At 43.0% G+C, this 21,389-nt stretch overlaps 1 protein-coding gene across 1 annotated transcript in view; it reads left to right on the top strand.

The window, feature by feature from the left end:
- Positions 1-434: 434 nt before the first annotated feature.
- The window catches only part of snx3 (sorting nexin 3), a 34,991-nt gene continuing 14,036 nt past the window's right edge, over positions 435-21,389 (top strand). The window contains exon 1 of the mRNA XM_080193380.1: positions 435-647. Within this exon, the coding sequence (XP_080049506.1) occupies positions 486-647 (162 nt within the window). The 5' untranslated portion in view covers positions 435-485. The remainder of the gene's footprint in view (positions 648-21,389) is intronic.

Here is a 21,389-nt window from a genome sequence, read left to right as displayed (position 1 = left end):
CATGATTGGACTTAATTTGAAATGGCTTTTTTGATTAGAACTGAAACACCTAAAGGTACCAATTTAAAAAAAACTCCATACAGAGACATACACACATACCTAACAACTGTCTTGCCCAAAAATAAACCAGAAAAACCAACTGTCTTGGTTGTCTCTCACTCTCACTTGAATTGGTGCTTTAAAGTCTATCACCTGGGTTGGGGAGAGCAGACAGCTGAGTGACCGCGCGGCGTCCTGAGACCTGTAGTCCCTCCAGCGTGCGGCATCCTGGGAACTGTAGTCCCTCCAGCTGCCGCCGCGCGGCATCCTGGGACCTGTAGTCCCTCCAGCTGCCGCTGTGTGGTCCCAGGTCTGCCGCCGGCCGGAACTACATCTCCCAGGATGCCGCGCGGGACAGGGGGGGCGGGGCCGCCTCGCTGTCAGCTGGTGGACGGACGGCGACAAGAAGCGTCAGCGGCGCCAGCTACAGGCAGAGGGAGAGCAAGATGGCGGAGGCTGTGCCTGACACTCGGCGGCTCCTGGCCAAGCCCCAGAATCTCAACGACGCTTACGGGCCGCCCAGCAACTTCCTGGAGATCGACGTGGGCACCCCGCAGACCATGGGGGTGGGCAGGCAGCGCTACACCACCTACGAGGTCCGGATCAAGGTGAGGAGGCGGGAGGGAAGCGCTCGGTAGGCCGGTCGGTGGGTGGGTGCGGCGGGGTCGCCTTACTGGCTGCAAATGTCAGTGCTTTCTCCCGGGTGACGGTGGCATGAAGTGGGTGTTTCCTTCCATTCTCGCTGGAGGCATGCCCGCGGTGTCTGAATTTCGTGGGGAGGCGGAGGTGGCTCCCGAGCCCAGTGACATCCCGCCTCACACCCCTTCCCCCCCCCTTCCCCCCCCCCCCCTTCCCCCCCCCCCCGAGTGTGTCCCACTGGAAGGTCCTGTGTCCACAGGGCCCCACTCACTACATTTAACTAACTGAGTATCGGAATGTATGTACTGCGTGAAGAGACTTGTTAACCAGTGTTGTCTTGTGGGGAAATTTTCTCCTAAAAAGAGGAAGTATTAATTACTGAAACTACCAAGTACCGGAATGGCGTGCTTGCTGTGTTGGTTTGCTTTTAAGTAAAAGTTTTGAGATGCAAATAATTGTCGGTATGTTCGAACTTCCGTTACTTGCGCCCTTAATTTAGTAGGACTTGGTATTCAAATCAACATTAGGTTCACTATCTCTCAGGCTTATCTTGGCATCTGGTCAAAATGTGGCCTTAATCTGACTAGGATACGCCAACGTATTTTTGCTGGAAGCAGGCCACAGCAGTGATGCATAAAATGTCATGTGTAAATTCTCCTTGGAGTATAAGAAGTTTACAGTTGAGACTTGTATTGAGTCGAGTTAGTTGTAGTTTTGTTGGGTCCAGTCACAGAACTGACTATTAGTATTTTAAATTAATTATGGGATATCTGACACTTACTTTCAAACTTAATTTTTATCTGAAAGACCATGATTGCTGTAAGTGTGAAAGTGGTTTAATGACCTTTAGTCACTCATTGGATTGGATTCAATTGTATTTCTCTAGAAATTGAGTTCTATATACTGCTGAATATGTGCTATGTTTTTGTTACCTTTAAGCTAATACTTTGTTGTTTCTGTTTGAAGCCCCATGGTGCTTTGAAAGAGGATATTGGGCTATTTGCTTTGTCATTGGGGTCTTATTGCCTTTTTGAAGGTTGTGATTCCAAAATGAGGAGCTGTGCATGATTAAGCCAAAATAAATACTATGACTTTTGCTGAAGATGGATCACAGTTTAACTTTTCAAAAAAAGTATTGCTGATCCAGCCTGATGCTGAAACATGCTGCAAACTTGGGTTGTAGCTGTTTCTGTATAGAACAGACAAATCTAAGATTTCAACTATGTGTCCTTTCTTGTGCTTCATTTTAACTTGCCCTCCAGCATTTGCAAGAACATGCCTCAGCATTTCCATGTTTTGCAGACTGGTTTCTATCTTGAAATCCTTAACCTTGGTCCTGCTGAGTTACTGCTGTAAATGAGTTTACTCAGGCTAATTGTGGTGCATTTAAGCAGTTGTCACACAATAGATGTAACTATAATGCAGGAAAATGCTAAAATCTATGGAATAGAGTAGATAGTACTGGGCAAATGGCAAATTACTTTTCATATAGCTCAGTATGAGGTAGTTTCCTGAGTAGAATAAGGACAGATACTGACAGATTTGGGTACAGATTACTGAAAATAGTAATGTATGTTAGGCTGTCATGTAAGATATGCACCAGGGATTATTTCTAGAGGGATTAAATTGAAAGATGCAAGTTTGTTAAACGTTGGGCTATTCTCAGGTGGATTGCATGCAGTCGGAGCAGGTGTAAATGTTCAACTGGGATGTCTGGACACCTTTTTGGAAAAAAAATTGAGAAATGACCTGATGGGGGCATTTAAGATCAACATGGTGTAGTTCAAAGGTAGGGGCAATTGATGTCAAAATTCTGGAGAAAATTTATTGAAGGGGTGTGGGGAACACTACCCCAGAAATAGATAAGGTAATGTGTATGAAATTATTTGTGGGGAAGCTTGTTAATGCCATCAGGGAGAAAGTAATGGAAGCACACACCATAGCTATGGTATATAAGCAGCAGGTTGGACTGACCCTACAGAGCGAAAATGGTCCAAATTAGATGGAATGTGAAGGTGGCCTTGTGGTGTTATCGCTGAGGCCCAGGCAAAAGGTAGAATTTGAATTCCCTAAGTATCTGAAATCTGGAATGTACTAATCGTGAAAGCATTCTCGATTGTTGGAAAAATCCATCTGGTTCACTAATGTCCTTCAAGGAAGGACATCTGCTATCTTTACCTATTCTGGCCTACATGTGAGCCATGTGGTGGTCTTTCAGAATCCATGCAGTGCAGAAGGAGGCCATTCTGCCCATGTTGGAAAACAATCCCACCCTGTAACTATGAAGTTACCCTGTTAATCCCTCTAACCTAAGGAAATTAAGGGGCAATTTAGCATGACCAGTGCACCTAACCTGCATATCTTTGGTCTGTGGGAAGAAACCCATGCAGACATGGAGAATGTGCAAACTCCACACAGTGACCCAACCCAGGTCCCTGGAGCTGTGAGACAGCAGTGCTAACCACTGCCATCCTGCTGCCCTCTGAATAAGAGTAACTAGTGATGGGCAATAAATGGCCAACCAGCAATGCCTATAGCCATGAATTAAATAGTCCTCTGTCACTTAGCAAGGAGTAGATTTCTGATATCTTGTGCTCATAAGATGAATAGTTGATCTTTCTGATTTTGACTTGAGGGAAATGTTTGAGGATGCCATAAGTCTAAATGAGCAAGTAGGCTCAACTATCTGACAATGTAACCATCCTCAAGACGACAGGAAAGAAATTTTCATTCTCTTACTGTAATGATTTGAAGTCTGTCAAGCTGATGTTTGCTAATAATTACAAATCAACTTTTGTGGAACAAAGTTTCAGCAATCAATTTTCAAATCCTTGAGATTGAGGATCAGTTTGAAAATGTCATCAATTTTCTAAATATTGCACCACTAATAAAACTGCATTTTTATTCTATACTGCATTTTGAGATTTCCTTGCGGTGAACATGCTTAAACTGCATGATCGTGCTTTCTGCCAAACTATTTGAATATAATGCATAGTGAACAAACTAAGTGTGCAATAATTGAAATGCTATCTGATATAATTCTGGCCAGAGTAGGGCAAGAAGACATTGAATATTTCAGCATATTGTGTTAAGCAAATTAAGATACAATTTTTGCATTTTCATGCTCTACCAGTGTCCAACATTCAACTCCTAATTTGTGAAGTAGAATGGTCTGATTGAAATTTATTCATTATGAACTGGGTTGAAGTGATCCAGAAGTACTGATCTGATCTTGCGCTACTACAACTTAATTTACAAACTTGGTTAACAACTTTGTCTTTACCACTTTGCTTGGCAGAGCTACTTGCTCTTTTGAGCAGACCTTCCACTACTTATTATATAGTCTCTGGACTTGTTTGGGCTCAGGTTTGCTATCTATTGTCTCAACTTTGCTTTAAGTTGTGAAACTTGATATTTTTGCAGCTTGTCTCATTTTACATTTGGGATGATTCTTGTTCCCTTTGATCTGTCCAATTTGAAGATGGTGATCCAAATTCTGCACTGTACCACAAATGTATTCTGCTGAGAAATTGTAAAGCCCCTGCATAACAGATGTGGATTTGTTTCAGTTGTGGGCATGTATCTGAACACTGAAATTAATGAATTGCTCAATTTCATAGTCAGTGTTGCATTTAAGTTTCTTTTATTCATAGTGTCCTTTGTGATTTGTGGTACCTTGTGCAAATTGGCTATGAATTTGACCTGACTGTTTCAGAAAACTTTTGTATCCAAATGTTTTGGGCTTGTCGAAGATGTGAAAGTACAAAGAGGTCCTTTCTGATTTAAACTTTCTCAAATTGGATGAAGTGTATTTTGGTTGATCATGATATTCTTGTGATTCAGGCTTGAATTGGTACCTGCCAGTGGTTTGGTTTTCCACATTTGGGGTTCTAGGTCATCTAGCATCCAAACAGGGTATTGCCTAAGATGGAAAATTGCATTGACACTGGCATGGTAGCACAATGGTTAGCACTGCTGCTTCACAGCTTCAGGAACCTGGGTTTGATTCCCAGCTTGGATCACTGTCAGTGTGGAGTTTGCACATTCTCATGTCTGCGTGGGTTTCCTCAGTGCTCCAGTTTCCTCCCACAGTTCAAAGATGTCCAAGTTAAGTTGATTGGCCATGCTAAAATTGCCTGCAGTGTTCTGAGATACATAGGTTAGAGGGATTAGTGGGTAAATATGTAGGGATATGGGTGTAGGGCCTAGGTGGGATTGTGGTTGTTGCAGTCTTGATGGGCCAAATGGCCTCTGGGATTCTGATTCTTCTATGCATTTATCATCTTTGCTAAATTGAATTTTGTCCATGGCAAATACCATACCTTTCAGAGTACAAACTTCTTGAGCAATGTAACACATGGGCTGAGTTCCTCTGAATGTACTAGTATTATTGTGACTAGAATGTGGGATTGTTGGCAAAATTAGCATCATTGCCCTTGTAGGTGGTGTAGTTAAGCAGCTGAATTCCATGTGGTGGTAGTGGTATTGGTGTGTGTAGTGCCAGGAGTTTGATCCAGTCCCTGTAAATACTATTTCCAACTGTCTTGGACAGGCTTTTGGGAGTTCCTGTTGAATAACTGGCCTCTGGCCTGACTGGTCCAGTGACATTGGCCCATCGCACTCAACAGCATTACTATCACCATCTGAAGTGTGAATGTGTGCCAATGCTGCAACTGTAATGGAGAATCTTGGCCAGCGATTGTGGGGCAACTTTTTCATTAAGATACTTTTGGGGCCTTTGCTGTGTCCATGAGCCTAGTTGTTTTGAACACTAGCCTCTAGTAACCTTTAATATTGTTGTTAAAACTAATACTAAAGTGTGCCAAGTAAAATAGTTTTTCTGCAGTCTTTGTTATTTTGGCCACTTAGTTTTACCCTTTATTGGGCTCCATATCCTTAAACTATATTTCTATTTTAAAACCATGGAGTGCTAAATTTAAGCAAGTTATTAGCTGACATATTAATTTTGAACCATGGCAAATTTTAACTCGCCTTATCTATAAATTCCTATATTTCTCTAGTTCCAAGCAAAGTCAGCACTTGCTGCAGTACTATTTTTGGTCAGCTTCCATCAGTGCTTCCGAAACTGCAACTGCTTAATTTTTTGAGGGGCAACATTAAAATATTTAAGAGTTTTGTAGGATATGAAGTAGTTTCTTAAAGTTAATAGTTTGGGAAAGCAATTGTAACTGAACCTGAGGAATTATTTCTCTCTACAGTTAGAGGAAAAATGGTTACTGAGAATATTTTTGACATAGTACAAGTTTTATGCAAAACATTTTTCAATGGACTGAACTGTTTTTAAACAGAGCTAGCTGTGAATCCAGCTCCAGCAAAAACAGCTGTTACTAGTTCTGAAGTATGAGCGATTTGAAATATTGCACAAACATTGGCTACTTTTGGATTGGAAAACTGTTAGTGGATGCAATTGGGGGTTTCCAGTCATCTTTATGACTTGGTTGAAGGTACAATTTTGTCATTTTATCTTTTTTAAAAAGCACAAGACAGTTATATGGGTAAAAGCAAATTACTGTGGATGTGGAATCTGAAACCAAAAGAGAATGCTGGAAAATCTCAGCAGGTCTGGCAGCATCTGAAGAGTAAAGAGCTGATCTTTTGAGTCCAGATGACCCCTTGTCAAAGCTAAAAGGCAGAGAAAGTGGGAGATATTCAAACTGCAGGGGGAGGGAATGAAAGGAGTCATAGCCATGGAAATCAGGGGAAAAGCCTGCTAATAGCTGTCCACAAAAAAGTAAAGGATGTGAATGGCCAGATGGCAAACGAGCTGTAGGCTTTACCAGTTGAAGATGGATGTAAAGGGATGTGGGCCAAACACAGGCAATTGGGACTAGCTTAGGGGTTTTGGAAAAAAGGGCAGCATGGACAATTTGGGCCATAGGGCTGTAAACTTCTGACTGAGGGACAGACTTGTCTTGTAGCCAAGTTCCCTGATAAAGATACCAAAGCAAAATGAGGAGGAAAGTGATATCAATGGGTTGAGTGGACAAATATTTGGGATGGAATACAAGTTTGGGGGGAGAGAAATGAGGCTATTTCTGACAGGAAAAATAGAGAAGAGCCTGCAGAACAGTGCAGTGCTTGGGGGATTTTGAAGTTTTTACTGATGTGCAGCAGCACAATACAACACCTATCATTGGAAAATTGAAATACATCAGTTCTCTACCTCCTGAAATAGATTTTTCTGCAGCACCTGATCTCTTGACTTGACCCATATCCATCAAATACTACATTTTTTGGAATGATGCTGCTCCATGATTTGCAGTGTAGTGCCAAAATTTACTCCAGTTGCAGCTGCTGTCATTTTGATAATCAGCACCTGCTTTCTATTTGAACTGCGTTTTAGCTGATGGGCTTGCCAATTCTGTAGGCCTTGTTTGTGGAGCTACCTTCTGAAAACTAGCTTCTCTCCTTGTCAGCAACTGCTTTTACCCTTTGTGAATTCAATGGTAAGTGAGATTTGTTAACACTGTAACTTGGAAGATGGTAAACCAGTTATTCTCATAACTGGTCTTGATTTTTGGGTTGAGATAGGATGAGTGTAAAATAGTTTGTTGCTAGCTCAAAACACTTGGTAACCTTTTCCTTAATTCTGCTGTTTTTATTGATTTGCATCATCAAAAGAGCCCATACACAGAAGCCACCTCGTATCATTTCTCAGCCAATGTTGGTGTATTTGGACAGTTGCTGTTGCTCATTCTCACTACCCATTAGGCTCCTTTTTAAATGTGCTATATGAACACAGGATGTTTCCTTACATCAATGCCCAAGCAGGTTAGTTTAATCTAAATATGCAACCAAAACTGGATCAAATGAGCAAAAAGGTAGATTTCGAGCATCCTTGGAGGAAAGCAAAGTGTAGGGAGGTGATCCAAGAGCTTGGGGGCCTGATAAGAAATAAGAACATAAGAAATAGGAGCAGGAGTAGGCCATCTAGCCCTTCGAGCCTGCCCCGCCATTCAATAAGATCATGGCTGATCTGTTGTGGCTCAGTTCCACTTTCCCGCCCTCTCCCCATAACCCTTAATCCCCTCTCTTATCAAGAACCCATCAACCCGCTTCTTAAAAATATTTAGCGAGGCAGCCTCCACCACTTCAACGGGCAGAGAATTCCAGAGATTCACCACCCTTTGAGTGAAGAAGTTCCTCCTCAACTCTGTTCTAAACCGCCTCCCCTTTATCTTGAGGCTGTGCCCCCTAGTCCTACTGTCTTTTTTGAGCGGGAAGAGTCTCTCCACCTCTATCCTATCCATCCCATTCATCATCTTATACGTCTCAATGAGATCTCCCCTCATTCTTCTAAACTCTAACGAGTACAAGCCTAGTTTATTCAGCCTCTCCTCATAGCTCAATCCCCTCAACTCCGGTATCAGCCTAGTAAACCTCCTCTGCACTCCCTCCAGGGCCAAATGCGCAGGTGCGTGGCATAGTCACTGATGGAGAAACTGCATTAATGAGGGTTTTGGGAGCTGATGAGCTGAGGCAAGCTACACCAGATGTTTGTAGTGGAAATGGTCTAATAATGGCACAAATGAGATTAGAAGCTCGTCTTGGGATCAATTGGGATGCGATCTGGCTTAATGCATTATTTATGGAGCCTTGGCACAGGGAAGCTCTTTTTTGGTGTTAAATTGTCAGAACTGAATAAGCTCATTGCACACTCAGCTTCTGACACTTCGGCAATTCCAAAACAATGTCAAATCAAATCCCACGTTTGAGGTCTCCAGCTGAAACCTGCAATTACAAAAGATGTGACATGGATTAATGTGAAATACTTCTGAATGTTTGCATTTTGGTTTGGGTATGAGCTGCAAGAAGGGGCAGAAAACAAGACTGACAATTTGCCAAACATGATGGATCACTCTCCTGGTCATTCAGCAGCTAGCCATGCTGAGGCATCAGTTGAATAGTTTTAGTCTTTGAATTTTCCTCCTCTTTGGTATAATTTATGTAGTCCATTCTGTTAGCTAATTGCCTCATATGGTAAATCTAGCTGGCAGTTCTATTTTGGTAAGTAAAGCACTACAGGGTAGCATGGCAGCACAGTGTTTAGCACTACATTGCCAGGGACCCAGCTGCTTGGGTCACTGCTGTGTAGAGTCTGCACACTCCCAAGTCTGCATGGGTTTCCTCCAGATGCTCCACTTATCTGAAAAATGTGCTGGTTAGGTGCATTGGCTATGCTAATCTTCAGTCAGTGTACCTAAACAGGTTTCTGTGGTGAAAAGGGGATTTTTACAGTAACTTCATTTGTATTGTTAATGTACACCTACTTGTTAATGTATGCCTACTTGTAACAGACTTTAAACAGTGGTCTTTTGTGTGTTCTCAACGTGGAAGACTTGCTGGTTATTTGCTGAAAAGACGGGAAACTCCAATGATACTAGAAACAGGCAGTGTCTGTTCGTTTACCCTGTTGGATCAACTGCTCAGTCAATAAAAAGCAACTGTGCTAAACAAATGTAATAGCAAGGGTAAGCACTATCTTGTGTAGGGAACTGGCATATTTGGGAAAAGGTATTAGCAACAGGTCAGGAGAACATCATGGTATTCATTTTTTTGTGAACTTAATCACCAGTGGATGAGTAAGTGATTTTGTTTCATGTTTGAAATATGTTGCACCTATGGAAAACAAAGCATTTTTCTGCCCCCAGCCTCCCAACAAATTTGGGATTTGAAAAATTTATGCACTTCTGAAGTTGGCAATTGCTAATAGCGTGAATGCTGTTTGAGACAACTGCAGTTGTGTTGGTGCAGAGTCTTGAAACAATTACACTAATTTTGGGAGCTCACAAAAAGGAGAACCATTTCATGGTGAGGTAGTATGGTGATGGTGAAACATGTTGCAGATTTGTTTCAGTTCTCTAGAAATTGAGCTGCAGTGGAGTTGATGGACAGGACTTCAAGAATGCATTAGATGAATCCTGGCACTTGAGTTAATGTTATCAATAGTTTGACCTCTGGCACTCGAAGGAACGTGTTCTGATATTGACTGCAAAACTCAAGATCAATTCAACTAGTGCATCTGCAAAACAGTTGCTGATATTAGATACTTGCATTCAGGTGGCATCTGATCTGTTGGAAAAATGCAATTTTTTTTGAAAAAGGCTAACCAGTCACTTTTGATTTACCTCCTAGTATGGTAGTTGGCCATAAAGCTGCAAATATGATCAAAATTAAGTGTAATTTGAGCCTTCTGTTCATCAAAGGTTCATTCTGTTTGGACATTGGGAACTAGTGGAACTGTTCTCTGGACAAAGATGAGGTAGCAATTGGATCTAACAATGCAGAAACTCTGGCAAAATGTCTTGAATGAGAAAATCCAACTAGAATCTCTTTCACTGCCCTAGTTAACCCCTTAAATAATCTTTGCCAGCAGTTGGCAAACTTCAGAATGTGCTGAAATTTTAAACAGAATTGCAAACTTTGCAGTAAATTTAACATGAAGGCCTTGAATGTATGGCATCTATTCTTAAAATGGTCACTTAAGCTTTGGCCTTCACTGTGAAAAGTAAAGTTTTAAAAATATTACCAGTATGCACATCTACTGTAAGTGTCCTTGTTATAAGCAATTGATCTTTTTCAAGTTTCTAGCTAACTTATCACTGGTATATGTACTTGACTATTCAATAAATTGCCCAACTGCTGATACCCAGAAGTAACCCAGTTGGGTTTTTAAACTGATAACCAATCAGCATCACATTGCTACCATTCAAACACAGATGTTTAACTCTGGCAAGTCCAAAGGCTGACAATTTTGAGTGAAGTACTGAAGGAGTTCTGCAATTTTCTTTTGGACAAGGCATTAAACAGAAGCCCCACATGCCTATTCTGGGGATAACTCCTTCCTTGTTTAAATAGTGTTTAAATGTATCTCTATTGCTATTATTAGGCAATAGATGAAGAACAAAAACTATTTTGAATGTTAAAAAGTGAAACCTGAATCCAAATTGGAGATAGCAGGCCTGCAATGGTTTGTGTACATTTTTAATGAGGCTTTGCACCTGTTGAAGTAGTTCATGGATGTGTGCTGGTGCCTTGCAAAGGGGTCCAGAGAAGGGAACCCATAGACAAGTTTTTAGTTCATTTGGTGACTATGCTAAAGTGCAGTTTAAATCTCCAACTTGATGCACTACAGATTGCTGTGGAAAATAAGTCTAAATCTAGAAGTTAAGTGAAGCTGAGACATAATCAAGTTGTCTGTGGGGAGCAAGTCCTAAATGAGATCCAAAAAGACCTTTAAAGGACCAGAATCTGGAAAAGGTAAGTGAAGTCAAGAGGGAGGAATGTTCCCAAGTTTAAAGAGGAAGCTGTTGGAAGTGGGTACATCTAAGGTGCTGGGAAGGAGCTCCAGGATTTTGACTAGAGGGAATGGCATAGTGCCAAGTCAAGATGTGAATTGGAGGGGAACTGGGCATTCCTTTCATGTACTGCCCTTTTTCTTAGATGGTAGTGATTCAGGTTTGAAAAGTGTTATTGGAGCCTCTGAGTTACTGTAGTGCTGTGTATATCCACTGACACTGCATCAGTTAATAGCCACTTAGCTCAAATCCAAATGTTGCACATACCCTGCTGAATGTAGATGCAGACTGCTTCAGTACAAGTACAATAATCATTGAGCATTCAACTTGTAACACAAGTTTAGGTAATCATTTGAAGCATTTGGAGATGATAGGGCTTGGAACATCTACCCTGAAACTCTTGCAGCAAAAATGATTGTCTATTCACAACCCTTTCCTTTTGGTTGGATTCATACCTAGCACAGTGGAGCGGGGAAGCTGATCAGGCAGTAATTGGCCATTTGGTTTTGTCTCGCTTTTTTGTGGACAGAACATAATTGGGCAATTTTTCAGTCTGGTAGATGTTTATTTTGTAGTGAGTGCCATAGTCCATAGCATTTGCTGAAAGCAGTGCCTTCATAACTATTGACATGTTCAAAAAGGCCTGCCATTTGGAGAGTTCAGGAGGAGGCTCCATCAATTTATCCAGAATGCAAACATTTGCACAAATGTTGTCAGGTTGTTTGGTTCTCCCAATTTTGACATCCTCTAGATGTTGAAGAGGATTTTGTAAGGTTGAGTGGGTTCACTCACTTCTGGTGCCTAGGTGGATGTTAAATGCACCATCCAGTTTTGTACATACTCTTATGTTGCTGTTTCCAAGGGCAGTGAGTCAAGTACATTTTGTGCGAATGGACATCAATTGAGTCCCAGAGCACTAGTCTGGCTGCTGCCCCCCCCAATCCAGTAACAATGGCATTATTTCAATGGCCATGAAGTACTTAAATGTCTGATCATGAAAAACAATGAATGTCTTAATGTTGAAATGAGGGGAAATTAATCCTACTATATTGCCCATTACAACCCCCTATAAGTGACCAATAACTAAAATTTGAATCCCATTGACAAACCAAAATTGAATGGCTTCAAGCAGCTATTCTTTTAGGCTTACAATAAAAATCAGCTAAACATTAAACTGTTCATCTTCATGTGACAACCCTTATCACATGTATATGTTCTTTATCTGCAAGATGTTCTGATGTGTTCATTGCTGTTTCCTTGAATCATAATGAGTTTCTCACATTCTACCTAGACCCACTTCCCTGTCTTATCCCTATAACATTGCACATTTCTGATTGCAATCCAGTTCCCATCTTGATTGAACCTGCCTCCTCAACCCTCAACTTTTGTTGCAGACTCAACCACCCTCTAGGAGGAATTTTTTTCCCTTGCATCCTTTTAATGCACTTTGCCAGTTATTTTTAATGTGTGCCCTGAGTTCTTTGCTTTCATTTCCATATCTTTCAGGCTCCCAAAATACCTCTTACCAAGTCTCAGCTGCCCTCTAAGGTAAACCATCCCAATCTATCCTCAGCTGTAGTTCTTTATCCTTTAGGTAACTCTCCGCTCTTTCTCAAGCTTGAAATGTAGAAAATAAGAGCAGTCAGAGATCACTCAGCCCTTCAAGTCTGCTCTGCCATTCATTCAGCTCAATGCTGATCATCCAACTCCCATAACCATAGCTCTCCTTCTCTCACTGCACGCCCCCCCCCCCACCCCTGACAAGTCTAGTCATCTGGGGCTACCTTCTGAAAAACATTGTTTTGATCTTGGAGAATATAGCACCCAAAACTGGATGCAGTATTCCATATTAGGCCAAACTGCTGTCTTATACAAAGTCAGTGATCACAATACCTAATATGCTTTAACTGCTTTATGCCCTGCCATCTTCAGTGACTTGTGTTGATGCAGCCTCAACTGGAATACTGCATGTAGTTTTGGTCCCCTTTTATCTAAAAGACGCAACAGTTGTAGGCTAATTTATGGGATGGGAGGGTTCTCCTATAATCTGTATTTGGAGTTAAGAACATAAGAAATAGGAGCAGGAGTAGGCCATCTGGCCCTTCGAGCCTGCCCTGCCATTCAATAAGATCATGGCTGATCTGTCGTGGCTCAGTTCCACATTCCCACCCTCTCCCCATAACCTTTATTCCCCTCTCATCAAAAACCCATCAACCCGCATCTTAAAAATATTTAGCGAGGTAGCCTCCACCACTTCAACGGGCAGAGAATTCCAGAGATTCACCACCCTTTGAGTGAAGAAATTCTTCCTCAACTCCATTCTAAACCCCCCCCCTATCTTGAGGCTGTGCCCCCCCCCCCCCCCAGTCCTACTGTCCTTTCTGAGCAGGAAGAGTCTCTCCACCTCTATCCTATCCATCCCATTCATCATCTTGTACGTCTCAATGAGATCTCCCCTCATTCTTCTAAACTCTAACGAGTACAAGCCTAGTTTATTCAGCCTCTCCTCATAGCTCAACCCCCTCAACTCTGGCATCAGCCTAGTAAACCTCCTCTGCACTCCCTCCAAGGCCAAAATATCCTTGCGTAAGTACGGTGTCCAAAACTGCACACAGTACTCCAGCTGCGGCCTCACCAATGCCCTATACAGCAGCAGCAAGACCTCCCTACTTTTATATTCAATCCCCCTCGCTATGAAGGCCAGGATCCCATTCGCCTTCCTGACCACCTGCAAGCTGGGTTTTTGCGACTCATGCACAAGGACCCCGAGGTCCCTCTGCACCGTCACCTGCTGCAGTTTTTCTCCACATAAGTAATAATCCTTCCTACCATTATTCCTACCAAAGTGGACCACCTCGCACTTGCCAACATTAAATTCCATTTGCCATTTCCTGGCCCATTCGCCCAGCCTATCTAGATCCTTCTGTAGACTCTCCACACCCTCCGCGCAATTTGCCGTTCCCCCCAATCTTGGTGTCATCAGCAAATTTCGACACCATACACTCGGTTCCCTCCAGATCATCTATATAAATGGTAAATAGCTGAGGCCCCAGCACTGACCCCCTGGGGCACTCCTCTAGTCACCAACTGCCAATCTGAATAGCACCCATTGACCCCTACTCTGTCTCCTATTTGACAACCAGTCCTCTGTCCACACTAACACCCTACCCCAACTCCATGCCCCTGACCTTCTGCAATAACATCTTGAGGCACCTTGTCAAACGCCTTTTGAAAATCAAGACCACATCCACCAGCTCTCCTCTATCCACTGCCCTAGACACATCCTCACAGAACTCCAGTAAATTTGTCAGACACGACTTCCCCTTAACGAAACCATGCTGCGTCTGCTCTATCAAGCAATTCCCCTCAAGATGCCTCGCTATTTCCTCCTTGATGACAGATTCTAACATTTTACCTACAACAGATGTTAAACTAACCGGCCTGTAATTCCCCGCCTTTTGCCTGGCACCCTTCTTAAACAACGGCGTAACATTAGCTGCTTTCCAATCTTCCGGCACTTCCCCGGAATCCAGCGACGTCTGGAAAATAACCACCAAGGCATCCACTATCACCTCTGCCATTTCATTCAGAACCCTCGGATGCATTCCATCTGATCCTGGGGACTTGTCCACGATCAGCCCCTCCAGTCTGAGCACTGCCTCTCTAGTAACATTAATGTCATTGAGTCCCTCCAGTCCTACCACCTTTCCATCTCTAACACCCGGCAAATTATTCATGTCCTCCTCCATGAAGACAAACAAAAAAGTTATTCAAGACCTCAGCCATTTCCCCATCCCCTACCACTAAGTCCCCCTTCTCATCCTCCTAAGGGTCCAACGTTCACCCTAGCCAGCCTCTTCCTTTTTATATACTTATAAAAACTCTTGCTATCCTTTTTTATATTAAGCGCTAGCCCAGCTTCATAGTTTCTCCTACCCTTCTTTATCAACTTCTTTGTCAATCTTTGTTGACATTTAAACCTCTCCCAATCCTCTTCTCGCCCACTACTCTTAGCTACTCTAAACAACTCCGCTTTTAATTTAACACTTTCCTTCCCCTCCTTCGTTATCACGGCTTATTACCTCCTCCTATGGTCCTTTTTTGACCATCGGAATAAATTTCTGCTGAGCACCAAGAAAGATCTCCTTAAAGACCCTCCACTGCTCCTCAGCAGACCTACCTTCCAACGCGCTCCCCCAGTCAACATTCGCCAATTCCTCTCTCTCATCCTACCGTACTCCCCTCTGTTCAAACAAAGGACGTGTGTCCGGGAACCCACTTTCTCCTCCTCCATCTGCACCAGAAACTCCTCCATACAATGATCACTCTCCCCAAGAGGATCCTTCACCGCAAGGTCCCTAATTCTACCTGCCTCATTACATAACTCCAGATCCAAGATAGCTCGCTCCCTCGTCAGCTCCAACACACACTGTTCCAGGAAACTATCCCGGCAGCATTCCAAGCACTCCTCCTCGAGTCCTCCGCGTCCAACATGGGTCGACCAATCAATATGCAGATTGAAATCCCCCATAATTACGGCCGTCCCATTCCTGCACACTGCACTTATTTGCGTGTTAACAGCCCGCCCCACCTCCAGATCATTATTCGGGGGCCTATAGACAACACCCACCAGCGTCTTCCTCCCTTTGCTGTTCCTAATCTCTACCCACAACGATTCCACTTTCTGCTCTTTGGCTCCAATATCGCTACCACCCTGATGCTATCCTTAATCAGCAGAGCTACGCCCCCCCCCCCCCCCCCCCCCCCACCTTTCCTCCTGCCTATCCTTCCTAAACACTTGATACCCCTGGACATTCAGCTCCCAGTCCCTGTCACCTTGCAGCCACGTCTCTGTAATGGCCACCAGATCATATCCATTTGTACTGATCTGCGCCACCAGCTCATCCACTTTATTCCGAATGCTTCGTGCATTCAGATAAAGTGCCTTCATCTCAGCCTTCACCTGGACCCTATTTCCCGGAACGCCACCAACCATACTCACACCCCCCCCCCCCCCCCAATTAGTTTAAAGCCCTATCTACAGTCCTCTTTACACGATTCGCCAGGACTCTGGTCCCAGCACAGTTCAGACCCACCCCATCCTGCCCAAACAGGTCCCACCTACCCCAATACTGATGCCAATGCCCCATAAATTCAAACCCATTCCTCCCACACCAATCCCTGAGCCACCCATTCACTTCCTTTAATCCTGTCAACCCTATGCCTGTCTGCACTTGTTTCAGGCAGTAGCCCAGAGATAAGGTTCACCATGGTAGGCTTCTGCACAAAATGCAGATGTATGGGATTGGGGGTGATCTAGGGAACTGGATTAGGAATTGGCTAGCGGATAGGAGACAGAGGGTAGTGGTTGACGGTAAATATTCATCATGGAGTTCGGTTACAAGTGGTGTGCCTCAGGGATCTGTGTTGGGGCCACTGCTGTTTGTGATTTTTTATTAATGATCTGGATGAGGGTATAGTTGGGTGGATCAGTAAATTTGCTGATGACACCAAAGTCGGAGGTGTGGTAGATAGTGAGGAAGGGTGTCATAGTTTGCAGGAAGACTTAGACAGGTTGCAGAGCTGGGCCGAGAGGTGGCGGATGGAGTTTAATGCAGAGAAATGTGAGGTAATTCACTTTGGTAGGAATAACAGATGTGTTGAGTATAGGGCTAACGGGAAGACTTTGAATAGTGTGGAGGAGCAGAGGGATCTCGGTGTATGTGTACATAGATCCCTGAAAGTTGGGAATCAAGTAGATAAGGTTGTTAAGGCATACAGTGTCTTGGCGTTTATTGGTAGGGGGATTGAATTTAGGAGTCGTAGTGTTATGTTGCAACTGTACACAACTCTGGTGCGGCCGCACTTGGAGTATCGTGTGCAGTTCTGGTCCCCACATTACAGGAAGGATGTGGAGGCTTTGGAGAGGGTGCAGAGGAGGTTTACCAGGATGTTGCCTGGTATGGAGGGGAGATCCTATGAAGAGAGACTGAGGGATTTGGGGTTGTTTTCGCTGGAAAGAAGGCGGCTAAGAGGGGATCTTATTGAAACATATAAGATGATTAGAGGTTTAGGGTGGATAGTGATAGCCTTTTTCCTCTGATGGAAAAATCTAGCACGAGGGGGCATGGCTTTAAACTAAGGGGGGGGTAGTTATAGGACAGATGTCAGGGGTAGGTTCTTTACCCAGAGGGTGGTGAGGGATTGGAATGCCCTGCCTGCTGCAGTTGTAAATGCGCCTAGTTTGGGGGCGTTTAAGAGGTCTGTGGACAGGTTTATGGACGAAAAGGGATTGGTTTAGGTTAGTGGGTCATTGTTGTTTTTTTTTAACTGGTCGGTGCAACATCGTGGGCCGAAGGGCCTGTTCTGCGCTGTAATGTTCTATGTTCTATAACCACCTTTGTCGGTTCTACTTTTTTAATTCCATTCCCAGCTTTTCATACTCCCTCCCCAGATCCTCAGTTCGCATTTTGCCTATGTTGCTGGCACCCACATGTACCACAATGACCAGATTCTCACCCTCCCACTCCAGGTTCCTCTGCAGCCCAGATGTAACATCCTGGACCTGAGCACCAGGCAGACAACACACCCTTCTGTGCACTTTGTCATTGTGACAAAGGGCAGTGTCAATACCCTTCACCCCACTATCCCCAACTACTACTACTACGTTCCTTTTCACCTTCTCCTTGCCTATGTCCTGCTGCATCACTGTACTGTGTGCAGTTTACTGACCGACCTCACCTCCCTCGTCCTCGTCCACACTGGAAGCCAGAACCTCAAACCTGTTATGCAGTTTGAGAGGCTGAGGCCTCTGCTCCCCACCCCGCTTCCTCCCCTCAGCAGCCCCCTTTTGTTCCTGACCCTTGGAGTTAGCCAGTCTAGGGGGGGTGGATGTCACTTGCACCCCATTGACAATGGCACCCTCTCTTCCCCTGATGAGCCTCAGTGTCTGTAGCTCAGAGGCCAGCTCGTCTACCTTGAGGGCTTGATATGGTAGATGGTGAGATTTTCATTAGTGGGAGAGTCTCAAACAAGACCATGGCTACAAGATAAGGGCTGGTCACTTAAAACTGAGGTACATAGAAATTCTTGAAAGTGATGAATCTTTGAAATTCTCTGCCCCAAAGGGTGGTGGAGGTTGGATCACTCGAAGGGCAGGCAGATAAGTATTTGGTCATGGAATGATGGGGTAAGCTTGAAGGGCCTGGTGGTCTACTCCTATTTCTTGTTCATTAATTAAAAATCCTGACAATAGGATTCAGTCCATCTGAGTATATGCTGAATACCTTTAAAATGTAGGGTTAGCAACTTGTCATGCAGTGCAAATATGTTGCACCATAAGTAAATGGATGTTCTGTTTGTCACCTCAGAAGTGAAATGGTGTTTTAAGGAGCTAATTGTAATTCGATTAATATTGCAAACATCACCTATAATTAGCAAGGTCCCATAAGCAATATGGTATGCATAAATTGGTTGCAGTTTTAAACATTTCAGTTGTGTAGCAGCAAGTTTCTTTTTTGTGAATGTGAAGCTAATTATGATAAATTTCACTGAAATGCACCCCAGCAGAATGAGTACAGAATTACTATTTGATTCTGTTTAACAGTACTTTGATATTTTGAAGGCTAGGTTTTATTGTGAATTTTGATTTTTAGCTATTTTCAGTAGAACACATGGAGACTTTGATCACAATGTATCTTTTGGTGTCTTTTTTAACAAAAGGCTGTTTCAGTGTGAAGCTTGCTTGAAGGATTTTACATAAGTAATGAACAATTTCAGTAAAATCAAGTTTTCACCTGTGCATTGAATTTTAGTATGTTGCTGCAAACTGAGACCAGCACTGTCTACTGTGAAAATAGTACTTTCCTGGAGTGCCTATTGGAAAAAGCTTGCATTTTTTTTTTTGAAGTGCATTGCTGCAATGGAATATCAAAGCAGGTCAATGCTGCTGTGCAAAATGAAAAATAAAGCTCTTGCTTCACTAGAAGGTTTTGGGAATTGAGGAAAGAAGCACTTTGTTTGCATTTGTTCATCTAGTATGTTACCATAGCAGAGGTTGATGTCAAGATGTCTTGTGAAGTATACAATTTATTGACTGGCCATTCATGCATAAACTTTGTTCCAAATTTTTCAGTATTTTCAGATGTCTGTTTATTTAAAGATTAAAAGTGCTTTTAATATTTGAGGGGCAGTGCAAGTTATTCCTTGAGGACAACACAGATTAAGGGTCACTTAGACAAGTGTGGAATCACCCATGAGTCTGGGAACCAGTTATTGGCATGAGGTTGCTATAGAACTAATGGTGTTTGTGGAAGTGTACAACTTCACAGGCAGATGACATGGGAATGTTGACGTGCCTGTCTCCATGTTTCAAATCTCTGATAAATGTTTTTACAATGTCCTAAGTTAAGAATGAGGACGTTGTAACAGTCCAAGAAGCTTTTGCTGCAAGTAGGGAGATTGAGTTGCAGCAGTGTTTACTACTCTGTAGAGGCTAGATTTCAAAATGCACTCTTCTCAAAATGAATTTTATTACAAATAAGCTACAAGTGTTCTAAAACTTTAGCATACTGCACATTGCAAGAGAAGTTATGTCAAGCTCTTCACTTTTTTCACTGAACCTTGAAGCAAGAAAAATGAACAAGGAATCTTCACTGCACCTTCAGAGCTTGACTCACTTGAAAATTCTTGTTCAGTGATTCAAGGCAATGCTGTAGGAGCTTTCAGCCACCATCTACAATGCAAGAAATAGTACTACAGGATGTTTCTTGCTTTCAGTGCTTTTATAGATGTTTGACTTTCCACTTCCCATTGAGTGTCTGTCAGCAGAAGAGTAAGCCAGTGAATAGTCTAATATCCTGCCACTGGTTACCCTCAAGCTGCTCACCATTTTGACTTAGAAATATGTTGCTGTTCCTTAACTGTTGTGCGGTCAAAATTGGGAGCTCTTCAGACAGCACAGTGGGTTTTTACATGTGGACTGTAGCAGATCAAGAAGGCAGCTTGCCACCACCTGAGCAATTGGATGGGCAAGAAATGCAGTCAAAATAGTGGTGACCATTTACCACTTACTAAAAACCTTGGACACAAACAATTTCCCAATTTACTTAAACTTGTCTCCAAGGACTGCCTTGTAACATTTTATGTTAACCACATGTATTAGATACTACCTTCATCTATAAACAGAATGCACCCAAACATAAGGACATAGTTAGATTCCTGTGAAATAAGGCATGTCTCTGATCTGTGCATGTTTATGCACATGACACCTTGCCTGGAACACTTCAGTTGCTGGGCACTGGATCATGCATCAAAGCATCTTTAAACAGTCCCTGTACAAACTTTTTTCTGTGCATTCTATGAGAGAAGTTTTTATTTACTTCAATACAAGTTATTGCTTTTGATTTTTGGATTGCTCTGATGTGGATTTGGGTTTTGTTGTCATGGCAAATAGAAGCTGCAAGATGTGCTTAAAGGTTTAGTCTGAATAGAGGCAGTCAAGAGCTAAGTTCTTGAGCTTGGTATTGATGAATTTGACCAAAGTTTGCAAAATCATACTTCACCATTCAAGTGTATAACATCTGTACATCCTCCTTGACCTAAACTAGGTTAGGAGGATTGCTGAAGTTTGTGCCTTCCTACCAAAGGAAGCCAAGACACTGGAGATGACTCTGTTAGAACATAAGAACTAGGAGCAGGAGTAGGCCAAATGGCCCCTTGAGCCTGCTCCACCATTCAATAAGATCATGCTGATCTTCTTGTGGACTCAGCTCCACTTACCCACCCACTCACCATAACCCTTAATTCCTTTACTGTTCAAAAATATATTTACCATTGCCTTAAACATTCAATGAAGTAGCCTCAACTGCTTCACTGGGCAGGGAATTCCACAGATTCACAACCTTTTGGGTGAAGAAGTTCCTTCTCAACTCGGTCCTAAACCTGCTTCCCCTTTAAGGCCATGCCCCCAAGTACTAGTTTCATCTGCCAGTGGAAACAACTTCCCTAGTTCATCATATCTATTTCATTCAATATGTTTCTACAAGATTTCCTCATTCTTCTGCATCCCAGTGAGGTATTGTCCCAGTCTACTCAGTCTCCTTCCTAAGCCAACCCCCCTTAAGTCTAGAATAACCTAGTGAATCTCCTCTGCACCAGTATATCCTTTCTCAAGAAGGAGACCAAAACTGTACACGGTACTCCAGGTGTGGCCTCACCCAGTACCTCATACAGCTGCATCATAACCTCACCGTTTTTAAACTCCATTCCTCTAGCAATGAAGGACAATTTCATTTGCTACCTCTTAATTTTTTATGTGCTGAGGCAACCAGCTATTGTGATAACTTTGGCCTGAGCTACTCTTCTGCTTTTGAAATGCCAATTTGTAGGTTC

This window comes from Carcharhinus amblyrhynchos, chromosome 7 (genome assembly GCF_965287045.1).
Source record: "Carcharhinus amblyrhynchos chromosome 7, sCarAmb.v2.hapA, whole genome shotgun sequence".
NCBI lineage: Eukaryota > Metazoa > Chordata > Chondrichthyes > Carcharhiniformes > Carcharhinidae > Carcharhinus > Carcharhinus amblyrhynchos.
The sequence above is the reverse complement of the archived record's forward strand: the minus strand, read 5'-3'. Positions and strand labels throughout refer to the sequence as shown.